The 21,692-nt window shown below is 41.1% G+C and overlaps 3 protein-coding genes across 4 annotated transcripts; 2 read left to right on the top strand and 1 right to left on the bottom strand.

Annotated features, from left to right (window-relative positions):
- Positions 1–2,642: 2,642 nt before the first annotated feature.
- mffa (mitochondrial fission factor a) lies at positions 2,643–12,994 on the top strand. 2 transcript variants are annotated; one of them, XM_084065478.1, is made up of 8 exons: positions 2,643–2,799; positions 5,099–5,316; positions 7,395–7,573; positions 8,075–8,163; positions 9,053–9,217; positions 11,552–11,608; positions 11,868–11,952; positions 12,240–12,994. In XM_084065478.1, exons 2-8 carry the CDS (start codon positions 5,103–5,105, stop codon positions 12,369–12,371), a joined length of 921 nt encoding a protein of 306 aa, XP_083921604.1. In that variant the 5' UTR covers positions 2,643–2,799; positions 5,099–5,102; the 3' UTR covers positions 12,372–12,994. The 2 variants fall into 2 exon arrangements, with proteins under 2 accessions (XP_083921604.1, XP_083921605.1); XM_084065479.1 differs by lacking the exon at positions 9,053–9,217.
- A 479-nt stretch (positions 12,995–13,473) lies between these two features.
- On the bottom strand, positions 13,474–15,482 carry dnaaf1 (dynein axonemal assembly factor 1; the record flags this gene model as incomplete). Its single annotated transcript, XM_084064649.1, has 2 exons — positions 13,474–14,429; positions 14,546–15,482. The coding sequence occupies 2 exons, from the start codon at positions 15,480–15,482 to the stop codon at positions 13,474–13,476; spliced, it is 1,893 nt and encodes a 630-aa protein (XP_083920775.1).
- Positions 15,483–16,181: 699 nt separating this feature from the next.
- mrpl44 (mitochondrial ribosomal protein L44) lies at positions 16,182–20,461 on the top strand. The gene is made up of 4 exons (XM_084065008.1): positions 16,182–16,381; positions 18,160–18,628; positions 19,666–19,844; positions 20,150–20,461. The coding sequence occupies exons 1-4, from the start codon at positions 16,203–16,205 to the stop codon at positions 20,319–20,321; spliced, it is 999 nt and encodes a 332-aa protein (XP_083921134.1). The 5' UTR covers positions 16,182–16,202; the 3' UTR covers positions 20,322–20,461.
- Positions 20,462–21,692: the final 1,231 nt, after the last annotated feature.

The following is a 21,692-nucleotide window of genomic DNA, read 5'->3' as shown; positions in this document are numbered from 1 at the left end:
CTTAATCCGATCGGTGGCCATTTGCTCATAGCTGGCACAGTCTATCAGAGTGCAGTACACCTACCAACCGATGGGTAATGGAGTTGAAAGCATGGCGGACATGCTGAGAAAATGGCCACCGATCGGATTAAAATGCTTTTTATTGAACAATACTGAAGATACGGTTACTTCTGAGGGCTCGAACAGAATTGTCACATCCGTGGCCATGAGGTAAGAACTTTATATTTGAAATTTGAACGTTTATGTACATGTACGGGCCTTAAATGAATTAAGTGCAAACGCCAGGTTACGTTTGTTTCAGGCCCCAGGACTCTGTTGGTTTGTTTTCATAAACTTATGTCACAATCGACCTGTCCATAACAATTCATTATACAACGCAGAATGCAGCTTTTAATCAACATTGCATTTGTTATATCTTGTCTGTTAAAATTGAGCTTGTAGATCTGCTAAAACTAACTTTAAGCAGCCTCTGAAACTGGGTTAAAAACAACCTAGGCTAACCAGTGCTAACGGCTATAAAAGTATGCCTACAACTTCTGCATGGCAGTGACGTTTTAAATGATTACATTATCAACAGTATTGCTATCATGTTTATTTATTTACCAGGGACACAGTGCACATTAATCAACATGTTGGTTTTCACATCCGTGTAATGAACCAGAGTTAGCCAGAAGCTAGCTTTCATCTGTAGTCCCTGAGCAGGCTGTTAAAAGTGGTGATATAACTCATTGGTTCTCAAAGTGGGGTCCGGGGACCCCCAGGGGTACTTGAGGGGGTTCCAGGGGGTCCCCAGCTAAATGATGGATAGGAACCAAATGGACCCTTATGGGTCTGTAACTCTGAGAGTGTCCAAATGGAACCAAATGGACCCTAACGGGTCCATTTGGTTCCATTTGGGGACACTCAGAGTTAAATTAACATTGATTTTACAATATAAATTGGGGTCCCAGAGATATAAATGCCATTAAATGGGGGTCAATAGCCTAATGGATGTCAAACTGGGGGTCCTTTCAGTGTTGTGTTCTACTTTTTTTTTGAAGGTATACTATGATTATTCCCTGCCTCCCACAAAATGTAAAAATTGCACGCGCGCGAATTGTTCTTGAGGTGTGTGTGGCCCACAAAAATATTTAATGTGAACATTTTCGTGGCCCACAAAAATATTGAATGTGAAAACAAGAGCAACGCTGGAATCGACAGGCTGGTTTTCCTTATTGAGTGTAGTGTCAGCAGATGAGAGTAGCTCCAATCGGAACCTCACCCTCCGCTGTAGCTCCGAGATGAGGTTCCATATCGTTCTCTGCCGTTCGGCTGAAAAATGTCCGCACATTTGCCACTTTACATGTTTCTTACCCCTTTCTGCACATCGTATCCAAAAAGTAAAGGTATTCTGAAATGATCACAGATGTTTGAAATTTTAACTCACCATAAAATCTAACAAACGAGTTGAAAAAAGCACTTTATTCGCCTCTCTCCTCCGCCGGTTACAAGACATTGCGCAAGAGTTGCGCCCATAGAGATAACATTACTGATTACCCTACTGGTCAAATGTTGAATTGCATCTTCTAATGCATAATATTATTGAACCGGCTCAGGAGAGAAGCGATTTAAACACTTTTTTCAACTCGTTTGTTAGATTTTATGGTGAGTTAAAATATAAATAAAAAACGATATAGGACCTCATCTCGGAGCTACATAGCGGAGGGAGAGGTACTATATGGGGCTACAGATGAGAGCAGAGAGAGCGATTCTGTCCGGGACAGTGGCCGTGTCTCTGCCTCTGGTGCAGCAGACGGAGGCTGTTCTGGAGACGCATCAGACGCGCCTGATTAAAGTACTTCATTAGTATTCGCGTCGTTGTTAATGTGTGAATTCCGTCGCAGCCATTATTTATCACCTCAAGAACAATAGCTTCACACTTGATAAGCCATCAACTCAGAGTTAGCCCACATTCTTGCTGCCCCCCCTGCCTTGGGCAGTTAGCGTATCACAGCGTATCAGATGCGCTGTTTTGAACAGTTTTTGAAGGTATACGATGGCGACGAAAAATAATCTCAAGGTGTATGCCGTACACAGCATCTGACGGTAGAACACACCACTCGATCTAAAACGTTTGGGAACCACTGTTCTAGCTTGCCAAAATAAATTAAATTGACTCAACCAATCATATCAACCCAATTCCTTTTGTTATTTTGTATCCGGGCGCTCAGCAAGGAAGATTTTGTTCTTTGGCGCCAGGCGGCGCCAGACTTCAACGACGCAACTTCCTCTTTCCTTCGACTCTTCCTGTTCGGAGTAGCGTTGCCATGTCGGCTTATTATAAGCGACCTTGGGCTTCCTTTTCTGTAAAGTTGCTTGTAGTTGTAAATATTGGTAGTTGCGGGTTGCGTTTTTTTGGGCTTGTTTCTAAAGTATACTAGCTTATTTAGGCTTACTTCAAAAATGTCTAATTGTTATTTTAAACCAGTGGTTCTCAGATATTTTCATGACAATGTTTTGTGTCAGGAAGCATTTATGAGATTATTGAAAATAGCTGATCTACAAGCTTATGGATCGGCTATTTTTGAATAAGTTGCTTCTTTTGGGCTTGTTTTCTTAGACCTTGTTGCCTATTTCTCTCACAAAATCTGGCAACACTGAGGAGGCGCTTCATTGTCACTCAGTCAGACATCAACAGTAGAGGATGATGCTTCTATGATGCATTTACCTCTTTAGATTATTTTTAACACATTCACGTGAATTGTATGAACTGGATGTACATACATCCTATTTGAAGAGGAGCTAGCACATCACCAACGGGTAAGTTACAGCTTCACATAGCAGCTGGAGGCTAGAAATGGTCATGCTAATGTGTTGGTTGGCTAAGCTAAACTGACATCTATTCCTGCACGTCGATTGTAGCTCAAGACCTTTTGTTCCACAGCACCAGTGATGGAAAAAGTACTCAAATGTTTTACTTAAGTAAAAGTATCAATACTGCAATGTGGAAACACTCTGTTACAAGTGAAGGCCCGAAATTCAAAATTCAAGTACAAAAGTATTGACATCAAAATGTACTTTATGCAGAATATGTCCCATTTCACAAGTGTTCAAATGTATGACATTTAAAAAAAAATCTTTTGAAAATTGCAGATGGATGTGACGCATTGTGAGCTTGTAGATCTGCTATTTTCATTTTTGTAGAGGGAAGAAAGAGCAGACCAAGTATTGAGGGTTGTTAAATTAAAATACACATTAACGATACAATACAATATGTAGTGGGGTTCCCTGCTTCATTTCTTTCTCAGCTAGGAGGTCCTTGGCCTGAAAAACGTTGAACACTCCTGGCTTAGTGATCATTATTCCCAAAAAGGTTGCCCACTAACCACCCCTGGTCTATTCTTCCTCCAGTCATTAAATGTTGTTTTCAGTGTGTACTTGGGTATTAGTGTGTTCAACTAATGATCATTTTGCCTGCAAACTAGCTAATTTGAGCTTATTTCTTAAGTATCTCAGTAGAGCTATGAATCAACTTTCGTTTTGTTGTACATTCAGTTTCTTTTTCAAGGTTCAAGGTTATTTTATTTTGTCTCCTGTGGGAGAAATTTGTCTTGGACACACAGACCAGCAGCATACACAATACCATACAGTACAAGACAAAAACAAAACATAAGCACACAGTGACATGTACAATCTGTTTTTTCCTGGTCATCACCCTCCATAATAAATAATAATAACCACCTCAGAGTGTAATTGACATATAGGGACAAAGGAGTACTTGTACCTATTGTAGTTGAACGCATTGGTCCCGTACCTCCTACCTGACGGCAGTAATATGCTCAGTGTGTAGGACATGGGAGGGGTCAGACACAATGTTCTTAGCCAGCCCAATGGTGGACTGCTCAAAAATGACCTGGGGGGTAATGGGGGGTGTGGACATACCCATAATCTTCCCTGTCATTTTGACTAATCTAAGGATTTCAGATTTATACTTTACCGTCAGGTTTCCGGACCAACTGGTGATGTCATGTCTGACAACAGACTCAAGAGACACTTTAGGCTTGTTATTATCATCATATGACAGCATCACGAGCTTTGTCCATTTATAACTCTGGCTTCATCACATGCTGCTCTTTTCTGAGGTCCTTTAAGTGATTAAAATATCTTTATAAAGTAACTGTAGGTTGAACAGGTGTCACTCTAAACACGCAGTAGGAGACATACTGTATGTCTGGTGGAAACCTTCTATTGCTCATACCTGTTACTTCGCAGGAAAAGAATAACCTGTGTTCCAATGGACCCAATGTAGTTATTATTTATTCATATTAAGGTCTTGCTAATACTTCTCATTGGTTAAATATTTATAAAACCTACAGACAGACTTAAACTTAGACCTGGAACACCAATACGTCGTTATACCTTTCAATCAGGGAACCCCTTTGAGTAACATTAGCTGTTGCTATATATATATATATATATATATATATATATATATATATATATATATATATATATATATATATATATATATATATATATATATATATATAGTAACATATCAGTTTTTTTTAATTAAAATCAGAAGTTTTTCAGAAAACTTCAGGTCAGGATTTAGAAGGCGTTTTCAGAATCAGAATCTGAGCATGCCATTGGTGAACATTCTGTGTAAATAGGCAAACATTCAGTGAAAATAGCTTGTAGATGGGCAATTTTAGGTGAAAAGATTTGTTGTAGAGGGAAAAGGGTGGGGGATAGGATATAACCAGGTTAAAGGTTTGGTCTCTGGTCAAGCATACTTTCTGCATGACTTGACCGGTTGACTTCCTACGTTAGGTAGTTTGCCACGCAACCTGTCTCTCTCCGGTCTGTGGGTTGGCAGTGGCACACTCCAGCAACTTGTCCCAGTGGTTCGGCCTTTGGTGCACAATCGCCGAATCTTTTAGGCTCAGTTAGTAGTGGGCCTCTGTTATAGCTCAACAAGGTGGCTTCAGTGGAGCTTATGAGAATACAACAACAAATGAAGTGTATAGGGTTCAAGTGGTTAATCGATCCTTGTTTGACTCACTAGTCACCACTAAGCTATGTGTGATTGCCATGCTGACATTGTGTTCTTTTACAGCCAAATGAATGCTGCAGCATTCCCCTCCCCCACCTCAGAGATGGCGGAGATGAACCGTATCCACTATGAGCTGGAGTACACAGAGGGCATCAGCCAACGGATGCGAATCCCGGAGATGCTCAAAGTAGCCCCGTACGGCTCAGAGGGTCCTGAAGCTGACATGCACGAGGTCCTTCACACTGCCATGATGCAAGTTCCAGAGAGGATTGTGATGTCAGGTACTGTAGGCCTTTAGAGTTAGACTCTCTCACTCTTTGTGTTGCAACTACCACACCCTTCAACATGGTGATGTTGAATGCTAAGCTCTTGTACATCATTCATGACTCACCTTGTTATTGTTTGGCTTCTCAGAGCCATTGGTGGACTTCTGATATATTTTCTGTGTGTGTTAGGTGTGCAGGACACTGGGCGAGGCACTCTCTTCACTTGTTTACACACCTGTATTGTGATGACATTAAAGTTTAAGTTGAAAATGAAATTGGTAAGGCAAAGTATTTTGTAGAAACAACAGTGATGTTGAACTGTTTTCCCGGGACGGCGGGACCCATGGGTGGTCATTCAAATAGGAAATTGAATGGGTCCCCAGTAACATGTGTTGTGTGTTTGTTTTAGATTTTTGGCTTTGATTGCAAAGGACTATAACTATGGTTATATTTATGACATGTATGTTGAATTAATGTGCCAAATTAGAAAATTGTATTCATAAAGGAAAGACAACTTTGCAAATGTCACATCATCTCTCATCTAAAATGAATATTCAAAGAAATATGGAACATAAAGTATACCTATAACGGTATATATAACACAAATTACAGTATCTACTGTATATATTATGTTGTATATGTAGGAGCAGAAGATGTAACAGAAATGGAAGCAGAGATGGATACAGGCAATGTAGATGGTAGGCTGAGCACAGGCTGCTGAGGCAGAGAGGGGGCCACCAGAGGTAGCTTTGGTAGCGAGAATATACCTGCAATTGTTTGTTGTCCAGCAACAGGCTTCAACTTCTTTGTTGACATTGTATCTATATCACTATAACTGTACATCATTTATTTAGTATCATGAATTATTAACAAGCCATCAATTTAGGTGATTGTGCACTTGCCAAGTCATGGCACAGACAACTCAGGTCGCTGTTATGTTGAAAAGTGTTAACCCTTGCGTCTGTGCAACGGTGGTAATCCGGTGTTGTGTCGATATTTGTTACTCATTGAAATGAGTCTGAGTTTGTGCAAAATGGTGACGTCCGCTGGAATGATTTCAACACAGATTTGTTGTTCATAACAGGTTTAGCAGGGTAAGGTAGGATGCAGCCTGTGGATGCATAGATGGTGAGTTTAATGCGTTCTTAATTCATGAAGTCTAACAAATATGTTTGCTAAAATAAATGTATAATTTATTTTTACTTCATATTATGAAGTATAATTCATATTATGCATCAGAGACGTAACTGTCCGACAAAGGATTGTAGGGTCACATGGGTCTTAGACGCCATGGTGACATCACGGTGACAGGGAGCATGACAATGTGTTGTTCTGGAGTCTAGACTTTGTATATCTGTTTGGTCAGGACACTTAACACATCGGGTGCCAAACACGGTCTGAACCGTGTGTTTACATAGTGGCGGTTCCGAAGCTTCGGTGCCGTTCACGAATCACGGTCTGAACCGTGATTTCAGTCTTTTTGTTTTTTTCGCTTTTCTCCGCGCGGGCGAGGCTAGAGCAGCTCTGGGAGCACCCATTGTAATCCTGCGAAGGAAGTGCCAGATCGCTCACCGGAAACACTTTTTTTCCCCCCATCCGGTTCCTGTCTATTTCCTACTTTGAAACGCCTATATCTCCGAATCTTGTTTCCTGTGGGGAAAAACGGTCATGCGCGATGCGCGATCCCCCCCCGTTGTAACCCGCGAGGGGAATGTTATGGTTCCAGCCTGTAGCTAGGCTCATGGCAGAACATGAATCGATGCTTTTTTTTGCGTGGATTTGCTTGTAACGCACGCGGAAACGTTAAACAGCAAAGCGCAGTCAATGGGGAGAATGCTGGCACCCACGGTAAGTTGTTATGAAAAAATGCTGGCACCCGATGTGTTAAGAGGTTCATTTACTACCAATGTAGGTGTTGTTTATAAAAATAAGATTAAGCTAGCCTACGCTATCAATGAAGAAATTCTGTATGTTTTGTATATGGATATGTGGACTGTATTAGAGTTTCAAGGAGCTTCCCCTCTTGAAGTGGGTTGAAACATTAAGAGATTGATCCCATTCGTGAATTGTGATCCTCATTTGTTTGCCATCAGGACTGGGAGACAGTGATGACTCCCAGTATTCAAGACCCAGGGACCTGGACCTGATCCAGTCGACTTTACAAGAGATCCCGTCACTGAAGACCCCACCCAGAGTTCTCACCCTCAATGAAAGGCCCTTGGACTTCATGGAGATGGAGCGGAGTGCAGCCCCAGCCCTACCCAGTGAAGAGGTAAGAAGCTGTTTAAATCTGTGGGTGGTTATGGTTCTCTCCAGTAAGGGATAGAGGTGCTGCAGCACCTTAGAATTCTGCACCACTGCCATATGAAACTTACGGTCAGCCAAAAGTTAAAATGTTTGGTTTATGACAGACTTGGTACCGTAAGCTGAGCTCAGTTTATTGGACATAAAAGCCCATGTTCAGATTAAAAGGTCACTAAATACATGATGTCTAATAAATATAATTTTATAAATTATTTGTTACTTGACTTAACCACTTCAAACCCTATATACTTCATTAACAGGGGTCCCCCAGGGGTCTATACTTGTTGGTCCCATCCTTTTCCCCTCTACACCAAATCTCTTCACCGAAAATAGCTGATCTACAAGCTCACGTGACATCCCCAGAATAGGGATGCTAGGGTTCATGTGGTTAAATCAACCCTATTGACTAAAGATGTGGAAATTAGGAGGAAATAATAGCCGATTAAAGTGTTATTTCTCCTTCTATTAGCGGCCCCAAGGACGACTACGACGGGAACGCTCGTCCAGTGAGAACATAACCATCCGTCATAATGGCCAGCTGTCTGGAAGTGATTCCATGTGAGTAATCAATTGACAACACCACCACTAGCCCCATCTTATCTCTTTTACACACTATCATCTTGCATGTTTTTCTGTCATCTTGCAGCTTTATCTTTCCTTCCTTTCTTTGTAAGTTTGCTTTTATAGGGCTGCAACTGTTGATTATATAATTCGTAGTGATTAATCTTTCGATTACTTTTTTGATTAATCGAATGATAGAGAAGCACATTGTTTTGATATAAAATATGTATTTATATCAACACATCAACACAAAGAAATGTAATAGATTTTTTTTATAATCAATTAAATTGATTAGTTTGATTAACTGTTACAGCGCTACTTGGTTACTTGCCTTTAATTTGGTGTCTGTCTCTATAAAACTGCACTGTTATCGCTTGTTGGTGTCGTTATTGTTGAGGCTGTGGTCTTGCTACTGTAAGTTTGTTGATGCCATCAGCGTTAGAATCTGCTCCACGCTTGGTGTGCAAGTCATTAACTTATTAATGCTGTGCTGCTGAAACTATTGATTAAAAGCACTTCATGTCAAATGACAGGGTTATGCCTTTGAACAGTCAAGTCACCAACTGTGTTGAATTCCATGGTCTTTGGAGTTTTAATCAAAAGTTGCATGCTTGCTTATCTTCTCATTCCTGTCGGAGTGCTTGGGTGTAGGCCAGTGGAGCACCTCTATTGATTGGCAAGTTAAGTGTTCCTTCATCATTAACAGATTTTCTTTCTTTTTTCGGGGTTTACTATTTCACTTAGTGGCTATCTCTGTACAGTCAGTAAAGTTGAGGACAGTATCTCTTCCTTCTCTGCCTCCCCTCCCTCCATCCCTTTTCTACTGTCTTCTACCTGTATCTCTTCTCTCTGGCTTGGCCGGCTCCTATTGGCGGCCACCGAGCAGCGCGACCCTACCCCCCCCAGCCCCTGTCCGCCCCTGCCCCCCTCTCACCGTGGATGAGGACGAACAGAACCTGTACAGCGCTAGCGGCGTTCTGTCTTACCTCCACTCCACTACACGCCGGGCCTACCAGCAGGTCCTGGAGGTCCTGGACGAGAACCATAGCAGGTGATCTGTCAATCACCCCTCCTGTTAGGACCGTGATGCAATCGGAGCACTCCCTCTCTGTTCACACCCTTACGAAATATTGACCTACCGACCCGTTCCTACAGCCACCTTTTTTACATTAGGATCAATACAACGATTTATTTAAGTGATACTATCTGTATAAATTGGTTTTGGCAAGTTTGTCAAACATTGCACAAGTTATCTGGGATCAGTTGTCATTTTTAAACACATGGGCCCTCATTTGTCAATGGAGTGTAAAAACGTCCTATACAGCCAATTCTAGCGTACATTTGGTCGGAGCTTTGATAAATGCCACGGCTGAAACCGACCGTCATTTAAATAACATGCATTCTCTCTGTTCTCAAAAAGCCCCGATTTTACAACATGAAGGACCAGACGACGCATCGAAAGCCAATAAGAAAGTTTCCCCCGCCGGCCTTGCTACCTGTCAAGTCGCACGCACGCACCCACGCACGCACGTACACGCACCCACGCACATACGCACCTACTTGCAAGCCCAACTGTGTCTGTCATGTATTCCGTTACGGTACAATCTTTGTATAGTAGCCTTCATGAATGACACCAATCACATCGCCATGAATGAAATACGTTTGTATATTAATTTATTTGACTCATACCGAACAGTGCGCGTCCGAGTTACACTAAAATAAAGCAGTTATGTAGGCTATTCCCCGTGAGACTCAGGCTGCAGTCAGTCCCGTGCCGGCACGTTAATGACTGAGAGATAGTCTGGAGAGGCACTCATAATCTGAACGTTTATGGAGTGATTGATAAATGAATGCATAAACATTAATTGATGAAGGCTGGTGTGTGTTGGGATGATTAAATGTCCGATCTCCCGGTGGCCCAAATAAATCCACAGCATGAAAGATCACCTGCGCTGGGCACAGGTTTGGAGCATCGGGTTTATATCCTGAACCCAGGTTGCATATAACTCCATAGGACACGCTACTGTAAATTTGGAGACCGCACTGTCTATGAAAAGATTACAGCAGCCGTGCCGGTCCAAACTCCAGAAAATGCTCTTGCATAAGCGCTCGTATATTTTTAAAATATCAGATCTGCAAGCTTGTAGATCGCTATTTTCAAATGCAGCCAGATCTGCAATCTTATCTGAATGACTGTTAAAGCAGTTTGTTTAAATGAGTTTATAATATGTTATATTTTCACAGGGATTATTTATTAGTGTGTTAGATATACATTTTGGAGTGGATACATGTGTCAAAATGCCAGTCAGACAATGCTGCTCCGCAGGTCTAGGATGGAACAAACGGGTGTAGCCAAAGTCTACACGCCCTCAGACCTGACGTGAGATCTGAGCGGGCTGTACGCTGAAGTCAAAGTCATGATAGATTGATAAATGCCGAAGATTGCAGTGATCTCGCCGTACGCCCATTATTTGGTCTACACCACCTTGTTAAATGAGGGCCATGAAGTCTTACTATTTTCACTGTGAATTCTGGATTCAAGCCCTGCTCTGTGGCACCCCTAGTGAATAATCTAATGCATCTGCATTAGGTGTGTTGAAAGTTTGGGAGCGTTTTGAAGTCATCCCTAGCAAACCACATAAAATCAATTGACATGAATGTTTCTAACACTATTAATATTGCATGTTAATTACACAGATTGAAAAAGTAGTCTAATTTGCACTCTTTCCCCTTTCTAAGCGATGGCTTCTCTGTGTTTGACTCAATGCATTGAAGTGAAAGCCTCCTTAACAAATGTCTGTTCTACTCTAAAAGTAGTTGCTGTGGAAGTTCATCTTACGCTGTCTTGAAAAAGTGATAATACTAGTGTAGTGAGTGATACTTGCCTTGTACTTCATATCAAATATGATAGATGCCATCGGGAACCTGCATAAATGTAAATGGCACTATAAGTAGCTGGTCCTGTGGTCTTGTGGTCTTGTGGTTACTTCATCAAGTCGTTGGCTTTTTGGCTCAACCTTCCACACTCAGCTTTGATTCTAATAGTGCAGTCAATCACAGATTTTGAGTTTACTTTGTGACTTGTTTGTGACCACTGCCGCTACTGAGCTACCTTACCTTAATTTACCATCCACAATATATTTTGTATTTCTTTTTTGTTGCAGTTTTGTTTTTGTAAAGCCAGAACCTAATTTACCCTAGTATTGTGATACATTGTGTTACAAGGCACTGTCCACATTTTTTTTTAAAGAACTAGTGTTCAGAAAAACAATGAATGTGAAGGAGGGGGATCTGAGATGAGGCTACAGTACATGTATGCAGCACTACTATTACTGTCTGTCTCTGTCTTGTCTTTCCTTTCCTCCCGTTTTCCCTACCTCTTCAGCAAACCATCACTGCGAGGGGGGTCGGCATCTATCTCCAACCCCCTGCATGAATCCAGGTAACTCCACCTGGCACTCAGAGATTCCAAGCTTTTCCTGTCTTGATTTTCCTTCTTTCTTGGTTTCTGTCCTTGATTCTCATTTAAGATCAGGAAGTACAATAAAAAGGGTTATCAGTCACATTTGGGAAATTAGCTGGTAGTAAAAGATTCAAAGGAAATCAATTACTGGTGTGCAAAGTAGACATCAGTTCTAATATCATTATATATCCATTTGTGAGTTTACAGTCCTCTAACATTTTCCTCCCCTCTATTCAAGGCTTGCATTATCTACATTAGACGCCTCTATGGATGGAGGGTCAGATGATATGGCTGTGGTTGATGCAGCAACCCTGAGACGTCAGGTTAGCCATTTGCAAATATATTGCCTCAGTTTAAATTACCTTTTGTGAACCAAATCAATGTGGAAGATTTTTAATTATCAACTAAAAATATCTCAAATATGGAAAATAGCCAATCTATAAGTTCACAACTTGTGGCATTATGACGCCTTGTGAGCTTGTAGATCGCCTATTTTGAGTATTTTTGGAAAATTATTATTTGATTAAAATCAATATTTCTTTATACTATATGAAATTGATTAACTTGATTGCACCTCGATAAGATATTGTTTTTCCTTTTTTATTGACAGATCATCAAGTTGAATCGGAGACTCCAGCTCCTGGAAGAAGAGAACAAGGAGCGAGCAAAGCGTGAGATGATCCTGTACTCGGTTACAGTAGCTTTCTGGCTCATCAACAGCTGGGTGTGGTTCCGCCGTTAAAGCTTTTCCGCCTTATAATTAAACACCGCCAGAGAAGGACGAACCTTCTCTCTTATTCTGTGTCAAATGTTAGCAAAACCCTACCCACTGCACTCAGTCCCCCATACAAGCAAAGCCTAGCTGTGTGTAAACAAGACCCATTGCACAAAGGGATATTTTGATTTCATTTATTGTATACATGTACATTTATTTTTTACAGTTCTGTATGTAAACCATTCTGTTTTGTTTCATGAACAACTTTCTTCTTAATGTTGCTAAGCACGTTTGGCTGTAAATATTTGTTTCTGTCACTCTAAATTGTGGTAGTCAATGATCCTAAGATGTACAACATACAGTAAGTGAAAAGACAAATTGAGCCACATTTTAGATGTATACCTATGGGCAGAATGTATTTATTGGGAGCAGAGTAATATGTGAATAAATCTGAGAACTGTACTGCTGTATTGTAAGAGGATTCTTATAGTATTTTTAAAGATATGCTGAATTCAATAGACAATGCGTTTTTGGTTTGCCATTATTTTGCTATTGTATAAGGACCTTAATAGCCATCAATCCTATGGATATAAATAATATTTCATGAATTAAAATGAAAGATTTCATTTTAATAAATGCTTGCTGCTGTAGTTAACTGTGGCACTAGCACTTATTTCTTAGACCTGTTCATTATAATGGAATGATTGTTGATGAGTGAATGTATAGCTTCTGCAAATATAGTAATTTTACAAATATTCACACTAAATGTTCAGAAAAGTCAATAGATATGTGATGTAACACGCTACTATATTTGGCTTTGGCGAAAGAAAACATTTCTGCTCTTGTACTAAATACGAAAGGCCTTTCCCTGAAGATTTACTTCGAAACATACACATATACAAATACCAGATTTTGAAAGTATTCGATTACTAACATAAAAGCACTTTGTCTAACCACAATTCCTGTACCTTGAAGGTAAGAGACAGAAAATCAACACTTTCACTCATTGTACACTGCAGTCTCATTTGAATACACACACTAATCAAAAGGTTTCAAAGTAAGCAGCACGGCTGCCTTCTGAATGTACTGTTTGAGTTATAACATTGCCTTTTCCGTTGCATGAAGGTCATTAGTCAATCTCTTCAATCAAAAAGCGGGGTGGGCAGGACCCTTGCTTTGGTTTGGGCTTTGAAATCGCATTTGGGTCATGATCACCATGCAAGGAAATGTTGACGACCTCAACTGAGGCCTTGCAGTCACTCCTCTTGATGAACACTGAATCTCTCTCTGGGCCAGAAGTAGACTTCGACTTACAAGCCAGCTCTGTCACACTCTGATATTTGACTAGTTCATCGTCATCGCTATCTCTTGATATAACCTCTATTTTTGGCCTGGATATTTGCTTACAGGAGAAGACAGCGTCTGAGTCTGGATTATCCATGTCAACCTCCTCCAGATCAGGCAAATCATCAATATACAGAGAGCTATGTGGTTGCAGGTGAATAGTCTCCAGGTGCTCTGCTGCTTCCATTTCTGTAACCAGGGGCCCAGGACCATGCACTGCTACCTCCTCATCTGGTTCAGAGTTAGGTCTCATGGTAGGAAGAGGCTGTTTATGCTCTGACTGCTTCTTCTCAAACTTTCCATCATTCCCCTGATCTTTCACCAATGGCTTTCTCACAGACTGGATCTTGTATGTTTGTTTTGTATCAGGACGTTGCTCTCTCTTCGACAACACTGCTGCCATGCTCTGTGCCTCGTTTGGTTGCCTTTTCTGTCCTAAGTTCTCTGCCTGTGTCTCTTGGACAGAATGCTCCGTCTCTGAATTATCATGTAGATGATTCTCTAGCTGCTGGCTTATGTCTAACTCTCCTAATGACTCTCCCTCAAGTTGTTCCTTGTCTATCTTATCGTCATATGAGGCCTCTGTTGACTCTCTCTGTTTCTGTAGGAAATCTGCATTAGCATCCCAGCTGTCCTGCACAGATGCCTGAATACCCGCTCCCTGTGATAAGCTCAAAGCCTGGGTCTCACCCCCCTCACTGGGATTGTGAGACTCTGGAGTTCTCGAGGCCTCAGGTTGACCTATAATGAAACAGAATAAACTTTAAAGGCTGAGACACTTGGGGGGGGGGGGGGGGGTGTGTGTGTGTGTGTGTGTGTTGGGGGAGTGTGGGGTACAAATAAAAACTGTCAACTACCTCTTTGTTGTTGCTCTGTGAGACGGCGTCTCTCCAGGGCTTTATCTCGAATGGCTGCCAAGGTGTCCAAACCATCTTGGATCTTCCTCCTCTCGCGTGTCTCCCATAACCCCATCTCTGTGCGCTCGGCGTCAAGCCCACCCGCTGTCCATGCCTCTGCACATGCTCTATCTTTTGGGAACACAGGTCGGTCATCAAGGTACGTGAGCTGTTTGAGGCGTACAATCACAGTCTTCCTGTAGTTGGGAATCCTTTTCACCACTTCATTACCCATAAGATTTAATACCCGCAGCTCTGGCATGCACGCAAGCACAGAGAGAATCTCCGGGTCGTCCAACGAGTTGTGGGACATGTCCAGGACACTGATGGAGGGACACTGACTCAGATGCTCCACGTCGGCCACCGTCTCAAGCTTGTTGTGGGCAATCTGCAGAGTGCTCAGCTCAAGGAGGCAGGAGATGTTCTCTATGGTTCGTATGCAATTGTTGGAGACATTCAGGGTGCAAAGTCTGCTCAGATGTTCAAGGTTTTCCAGTTTGTATACAAGGTTCTGCTGCAGGAACAGGCTGCGCAGCTCAGTCTGGGCCTGCAGGTGCTCAATGCGTCGCAGGCCGTTGCTCTCCAGCCAGAGACATTTCAGTCCTGTATACTCCTCCAAGTTCTCTATAGTAGAGAAACCTCTGAAGTGCAGGTATAATGTATCATTCAGGTAAGGCGTCAAATAAAGTTTGTGTTCCTTGCAGTGGTCCTTCAGGAATTTCTTGGTGATCCTTGGTCCAGATTCTTTGTCCTTTTTATCTTGATATGTTTTGCTATTTCTGCTGTTTTGTTCTGAATGGTCACTGTTCACTCCTGCCTTGTCCTCTATTCCATCTATGAAAGGAGAATCATTTACTATCTCGTCATCTCGAGCTTCAAGAAGTTGTTGAGTTGCCATTATATATTTATATCTGTGTCTGTCCAAAACTCACAACACAGAAGAATGGTTGATAGTAGTCAGACGAGCTGTTATTCGTTTGTCTGTTTGTTGTTTGGTAACGCGTCTTTTTGTTTCCATGGTAACGTTGATCCACACCATAGGACCATACATAACGGTCGGCCCGGTACTATCATGAGTTTGTTCCGCGACGGACTGTTTTCACTGCCGGACACCAGGGTTGCCATGTCTGCTTATTATAAGCGACTTTATGCTTATTGCTCTGTAAAGTCGCTTGTAAATATTCGTTAGTTGCGGGTTGCAGTTTTTTGGGCTTGTTTCTAAAGTGTAGTTGTTGCTTATTTGGGCTTCCTTTCTCAAACATTTTCATGTCAAGGACCCCAAATTGATATGTATTTTGTGTGCGGACCCCCATCTGAAAATATTTTATGCCAGGGCCCAGGGACCCCCATACAAGAGTTGTGTTGTTAACATGTTTCAAATAAATATTTCACATTTCTTAAAATTTCTTCCAAGATTTTTTTTAAAATAGCAGATCTACAAGCTGACAACGCGTTGCATCGTGACGCGTTGTGAGCTTGTAGATCGGCTAATGTTTAAAGGGCGAAGGGCTCGCTTTTTGGGGTTTGTTTTTCTAGGGCTGGTTGCCTATTTCTCTAAAAAGAACTGGCAACACTGTCGGACACCACCATAGGGACACCACTGCTAGTGAGAAGTGTCATGGCGTCTGGATATAACATTGTAAATCTTGGTGTGAGAACACTAGGTTTTCATTACCAGCAAGTGTGTAGAAATGTTTTATTCACACCGACCAGAGGAAAGAAGCGATGGATGAAGGCATACACCCGCATCATGGCGAGGAAGTTAAAGCTGGAAGGACCTCCAGCTCCAAAAGCACGGTAACAGTTCACTGTAGACTAGAGATCAGCTCAAGGCCATTGCAGTGCTTCTCAAACTTTTTCATGTCAAGGACCCCCAAATTGACACTTCTTAGCCCGCGGACCCCCATTTCAAAAGATATGCCAGGGACCCCCACAAGAGAAGATTTTTTACGGCTCTAGCAGTGATTCTCAACCATTTTAATTTCAAGGACCCCCAGTTTGACATGCATTAGGGCTATGGACCCCCATTTAATGGCATTTCTATCACTTGGACCACAATTTATATTGTAAAATCTATGTCAATTTAACTCTGAGAGTTAAATTGACATAGATTTTGTGTACACTGACTCTCAGAGTTACAGACCCATAAGGGTCCATTTGGTGCCTAATCTATCATTTAGCTGGGGACCCCTGGAACTCCCTCAAGGACCCCTGGGGGTCCCCGGACCCCACTTTGAGAACCAATGCCTTAAGAAAGCACTTATGGCTAGTTTCCATTGTCCTTTGTACTCAATTAATCTACAATAATGATGTATTATATATAGTGGTGGAACAAGTACTCGCATTATTAAAATAATGTGATCAGTAAAATGATCAATACTGCAATGTAAAAGTCCGCAGCATTGAGGCAATCAGGACACAGAGCATTAATAGAGTGCAAAAGAAACATAACAGTACATTTAAATACAATAAGAAGAGAAGTTACAATGAAACAGAAGAGAATACGTTTACGGTGCAGAATAATGAAACAAAAATAAACAAACTTAAAAAAAATGCTGCAACATTAAATGTCTTTAGCTTTGATTTAAAAGAACAGAGTTGTAGCAAACTAGCCGAAAGCAACTCGGATGCTATAATGCTATCTTGGCATCTAGAGTTGGTAATACCAACCCTTAACAGCCCACATCCAAACAGAAAACTCCTGTCTGATTGTATTAAACAACATTAAACTAACCAAGATTGCAGCTGTACAGAAAGTCTGTACTGTCAAGTCTTGTTTCATACAAATCCACCGTTATGGAGCAACTTTCTGTCAATAAATTCTGTGCAAGTGATTTTTTTCCCCTAAGTGTTCGAGTTTGGAAGCACTCGTTGGAAATCACTCCTCAGGTCCTGCTGCCTCCTGAATGTCACATAATGCAGGAGGACGTTGCGTTATTGATAACGAGCGATGCCAAATTCTGACACATAGTAAAATAATCACCTACACAGAATGTATTGACAGAAAGCTGCTCATAACATGTCTACGGTGGATTTTTATGAAACAAAAACTTGACAGATACAAAGATGTTAATCCAAGCTTTCTGTACAGCTGCAATCTTGGTGATTTTAATGTTGTTTAATGTCAAGGGTTGATATTGCAACTCTAGATGCCAGATGGCATTATAGCATCTGAGTTTTTGCGGCTAGTTTCCAGATACTGTATGTATTGTTGCATAAAAACTGACCTTTATTTCTCTACATTTAGTTCTGGTTCAGGAAGCAGACCTGGTCCAGACGACCTGTGTGGTCTGGATGGTTCATGATGTAGCTGAAGACCAGAAATGTATTTTGTCCCTAAATCCTGAATGTGAAATATAACTCTTATTAGTGTACAAATGGAACCAAATTAAACTTTAAGGGTCCATTAAGTTCCATTTGTACAATCTCAGAGTTAGGATTTTACAGTGTAGCCAGCATCTAACACTAAGTGTTATTGTTGTTTTCTTTTGTGTTTCTCGTTGTGATATATTTGTAAATGTTTAGCTAGACCTGACAAAATTAATACTGTCCACTCCTGTCCCATTATCCTCCAGCTTTCAGCAGCCTAACTGGGATTACCATGCTGAGGTCCAAGCTTTCAGCAGCCGTCTTCACGAAGATTTCTCTTCGGAGCTTCTGAAGGCGGCCTTTGTCAATCCGTGTTACGTGCAGTCAGAGCAACAGAGGAGGCAAACCTTAGGCATGGACACAGAAGCAACCGCTCTCGTCCTAGGGGACAATGTCCAGTTGAGTGCACAGGGTCTAGGTTTCACTCAAAGCTTCCTGACTGACTGGTGCAAAGCTAGCTTCCCAAGCCTGCCAAATGAGGGTTTGACTGCTGTTGCAAGTCACCTGACCAGTTCTGTAGTCATATGCCATGTGGCGAGGAACCTGGGTGTGGAAGAGCTCACCATGAGTGCAGAGTTTCCTGTCCCTGATGCCGTGGTGTATTCAACCTTCATGGCTGTAATTGGAGCACTCCAGCAGAGCAGTGGAGCAGAGCAAGCCGGATTTTTCCTCAGGGTAAAAGTCATGTTTATTCCGTCTGATTCATTGAGTCTCCTCTGAGCTATATTAAGATGCATCTTATTTATTTGGCCATTGACCCATTGACTTTTCCAAAAATATTTATATCAATTAATTTAAGCCTAGAATCAAGCCATCCAGGGTCCTGGTGAATCATGACCATTAAACATTTTTTTCTGTGATTTTTTTTTATTTTATATCTAATTATATGATATACTATATTTAATAAATACCCTTTGTTTTGCCGTTTTCAAAAAAGTTTTTTTCACAGAATCAAACGTTTTATGGTCATGATTCACCAGGACCCTGGATAGCTTGATTCTAGGCTTAAATTAATTGATATAAATATTTTTGGAAATGTCAATGGGAAAAATGCAGTGGAACCAGGAAGTGGGCGGGAACTGCGATGCCCTATTGTCTGATGTGCATTTCTTTGGTGATTGGTCCGGTAACTGTAATAAACGTATCCTCTGCAGCAGAGGTAACTGTGGGTCTTTGTTTATTGTGGTGGTCGTCACGAGAGCCAGTTTCATCATAGCGCTGTTTTTTTCCAACTGCACTTGAATAAACTTTAAAAGTTCTTGACATTTTCTGTATTTACTGACTAATAGACTAACATTTGTCTTTGCTTAGATAAGATGTTAATATAATGATGGCCTTTTACCAAATAGGGCTTTAATGTATATACCAACCTTAACTTCCACAAATTAACTTTTACAAGGCACATTGTGTTAATTGAAAATCATTCCAGGTGACCTACTGGTGTTTGTGGGTTGAGAGAATGCCAAGCTCTTAGCTGTCATAAAAGCAAACAGGGATACTTTTAAAAATCGTTTTTGTTTACCAGATAATTCCATATGTTATTTTCACTATTATTCTACAATGTAGAAAAAAGTAAAATAAATAAATAAAGACAAATCCTTCAATGAGTAGGTGTGTGCTGTCCACACGTCTGACTGGTACTGTATGCATCTGAATGATATTGGTTATTTCTCTCACTGTATTATTCATCTTTTCACCGTCCTTCCTTTCAGGATTTCCTGGCCACCCAGCTGATAGGGAAGGACCTGTTTGATATGTGGATGGTGGTTGACCCTATGGCCCTGCTGGTGGAGGAACTTGCACGGCAGAACCTTCCTCTTCCAGAGCCCCGTCTCATCAGGTCTGCTGGAGCCAGCACAGTTCTCCCACTCTACTTTGTGGGCCTGTATAGGTACGTAAAACGTGTTTTACATATGGTGAAGTGCAGTCAGTGAGTGCATTTTCTGTTCGTTTACTGTTTTTGTGTGTGGGAGAATCGAGTGAAATGTAGTGGAATGAAAGGACAGATTTAAAAAACATGGTAAGAAATTTCTGTCAACACTGACGGCAAAAGGCTCACCACTGATGAAGTCTCAAATAAATGGTTCGACTTAAAATAAAATTTCGTCAGATTCTTTATCAAGGTAGCTTTTGTGATACACGGATAGTCGTGTAATATCGACAAAATGCCAAATAATAGCCAAAATGTTTTTTCAGCGATAAGAAGCTTCTGGGTCAGGGTCCAGGAGAGACTGTTCTGGTTGCGGAGGAGGAAGCAGCTTGTGTGGCCCTGAGGAAATTATACGGCTTCACTGAGAACCGTAGACCGTCTGACTTCTCTCCACCACAGAACTTTCAACAGCAAGCAATCCAATCTAGCAGCACCTAAACACAGCTATTGTGCAGTGAGTGCACACAATAAAATCCACAGTGTTAACTCTGAGAATGTACAAAATGTAACCAAATGTACCTGTAACGGTCATGTTATGACTGTCTTTGTACCACGTTGTTGATAAGTAATAAAACATTTCTACATCGTGAATATTTCTGTGCATGTCTTTACCAAGAAGAGTTAAACATCTGTATTTTACTCATCTAGACAGTATAGTATAAACTGTGAGAGTAACTGTGAGTGAGTAGATTATGGGTGCGTTCGGAAGTACAGCACTGAGCGCACTGGCCAATGCAAACTAATAGGCGAGTGCGCTCCGGTGCGCAATTTCCGAGCGCACCCTGTTGCTCCTTTGCTGAAGTCGGAAAACTATTTTTTATTATAGAAGGTCCTTAGAGCAAGGTTTTAACAGAGTGTTTACAAAATCACTGTAACAGAACGACTAAAACTCCACTTGTCAAATTAAAACACACCTGAATGTGCCTTGTAAATGGCAGTGGTGTAAAGTAACTTAAGTACATTTACTCAAGTGCTTTACTTAAAGGAGTAGTTCAACCAAAAAAAAAACTTATTTTCTATCAATTACACACCCCATGAAGCCTTGATTTCATGCATTTGTTTTTGTTTTTGTCGCATTCCTAAGCCAATAATTTGATGACCGGGTGTATTTCCGGTAGGAGACACAAAGAGTCTACTTTGTGTCTCCTACTGGATACATTAGCCGGTAGGAGACGGTAATCAAATTATTTGCTTACGAATGAGACAAAAATAAATCCATGAATTCAAGGCTTCATGGGGTGTGCAATTGATAGAAAATAAGTATTTTTTTGGGGTGAAAACTACTCCTTTTAAGTACAATGTTGAGGTACTTTTACCTTACTGGAGTATTTCTACTTTTACTCCACTACAATTATTTGAAAACTTTAGGTTACTAGTTACTTTGCAGATATAAGTGACTATATTATAAAATATTATAAAACATACATGACAACTTTAGCCCTATTTTATACATTAAAAAAATGCTATTTTCAAAACATTTTAGTACTTTTACTTTTGATACTTGAAGTATATTTTGATGCTACTTTGATAATATTGTTGTACTTTTACTCAAGTAACATTTTGAACACAGGCCTTTTACTTTGATTGATTTTTAATTGTGGTATTGCTACTTTTACTTAAGTAACATTTCGGAGTACTTCTTCCACCACGATGTCACTCACATTTATTCCACAGGATGGCGATCTAAGCTCTAAAACGCTTCTAGGCAAACCAGTCACGTGACCAACTGAAGCACACGTTTGCGTCAAACGTCACCACGCCACGTGTTTGATTTCCCGCAACAAAGCCACGCAGGCTCTGGCTCGGATT

The sequence above is a fragment of the Gymnoscopelus microlampas genome (genome assembly GCF_963454915.1).
Source record: "Gymnoscopelus microlampas genome assembly, chromosome: 8".
In the NCBI taxonomy this organism is placed as follows: domain Eukaryota; kingdom Metazoa; phylum Chordata; class Actinopteri; order Myctophiformes; family Myctophidae; genus Gymnoscopelus; species Gymnoscopelus microlampas.
This window is presented reverse-complemented; position numbering and strand designations above follow the sequence as displayed.

What these genes read in the sequence shown, in the direction of transcription:
- mffa (XM_084065478.1), top strand. Translation starts at nt 5,103, where the DNA reads ATGAATGCTGCAGCATTCCCCTCCCCCACCTCAGAGATGGCGGAGATG. An exon ending in CAGCCCTACCCAGTGAAGAG is followed by an intron (nt 7,574 to 8,074) that starts GTAAGAAGCTGT and finishes TCCTTCTATTAG; the next exon opens with CGGCCCCAAGGACGACTACG. An exon ending in CAGCAACCCTGAGACGTCAG is followed by an intron (nt 11,953 to 12,239) that starts GTTAGCCATTTG and finishes TTTTATTGACAG; the next exon opens with ATCATCAAGTTGAATCGGAG.
- mrpl44 (XM_084065008.1), top strand. Translation starts at nt 16,203, where the DNA reads ATGGCGTCTGGATATAACATTGTAAATCTTGGTGTGAGAACACTAGGT. An exon ending in CCTCCAGCTCCAAAAGCACG is followed by an intron (nt 16,382 to 18,159) that starts GTAACAGTTCAC and finishes ATTATCCTCCAG; the next exon opens with CTTTCAGCAGCCTAACTGGG. An exon ending in TACTTTGTGGGCCTGTATAG is followed by an intron (nt 19,845 to 20,149) that starts GTACGTAAAACG and finishes ATGTTTTTTCAG; the next exon opens with CGATAAGAAGCTTCTGGGTC.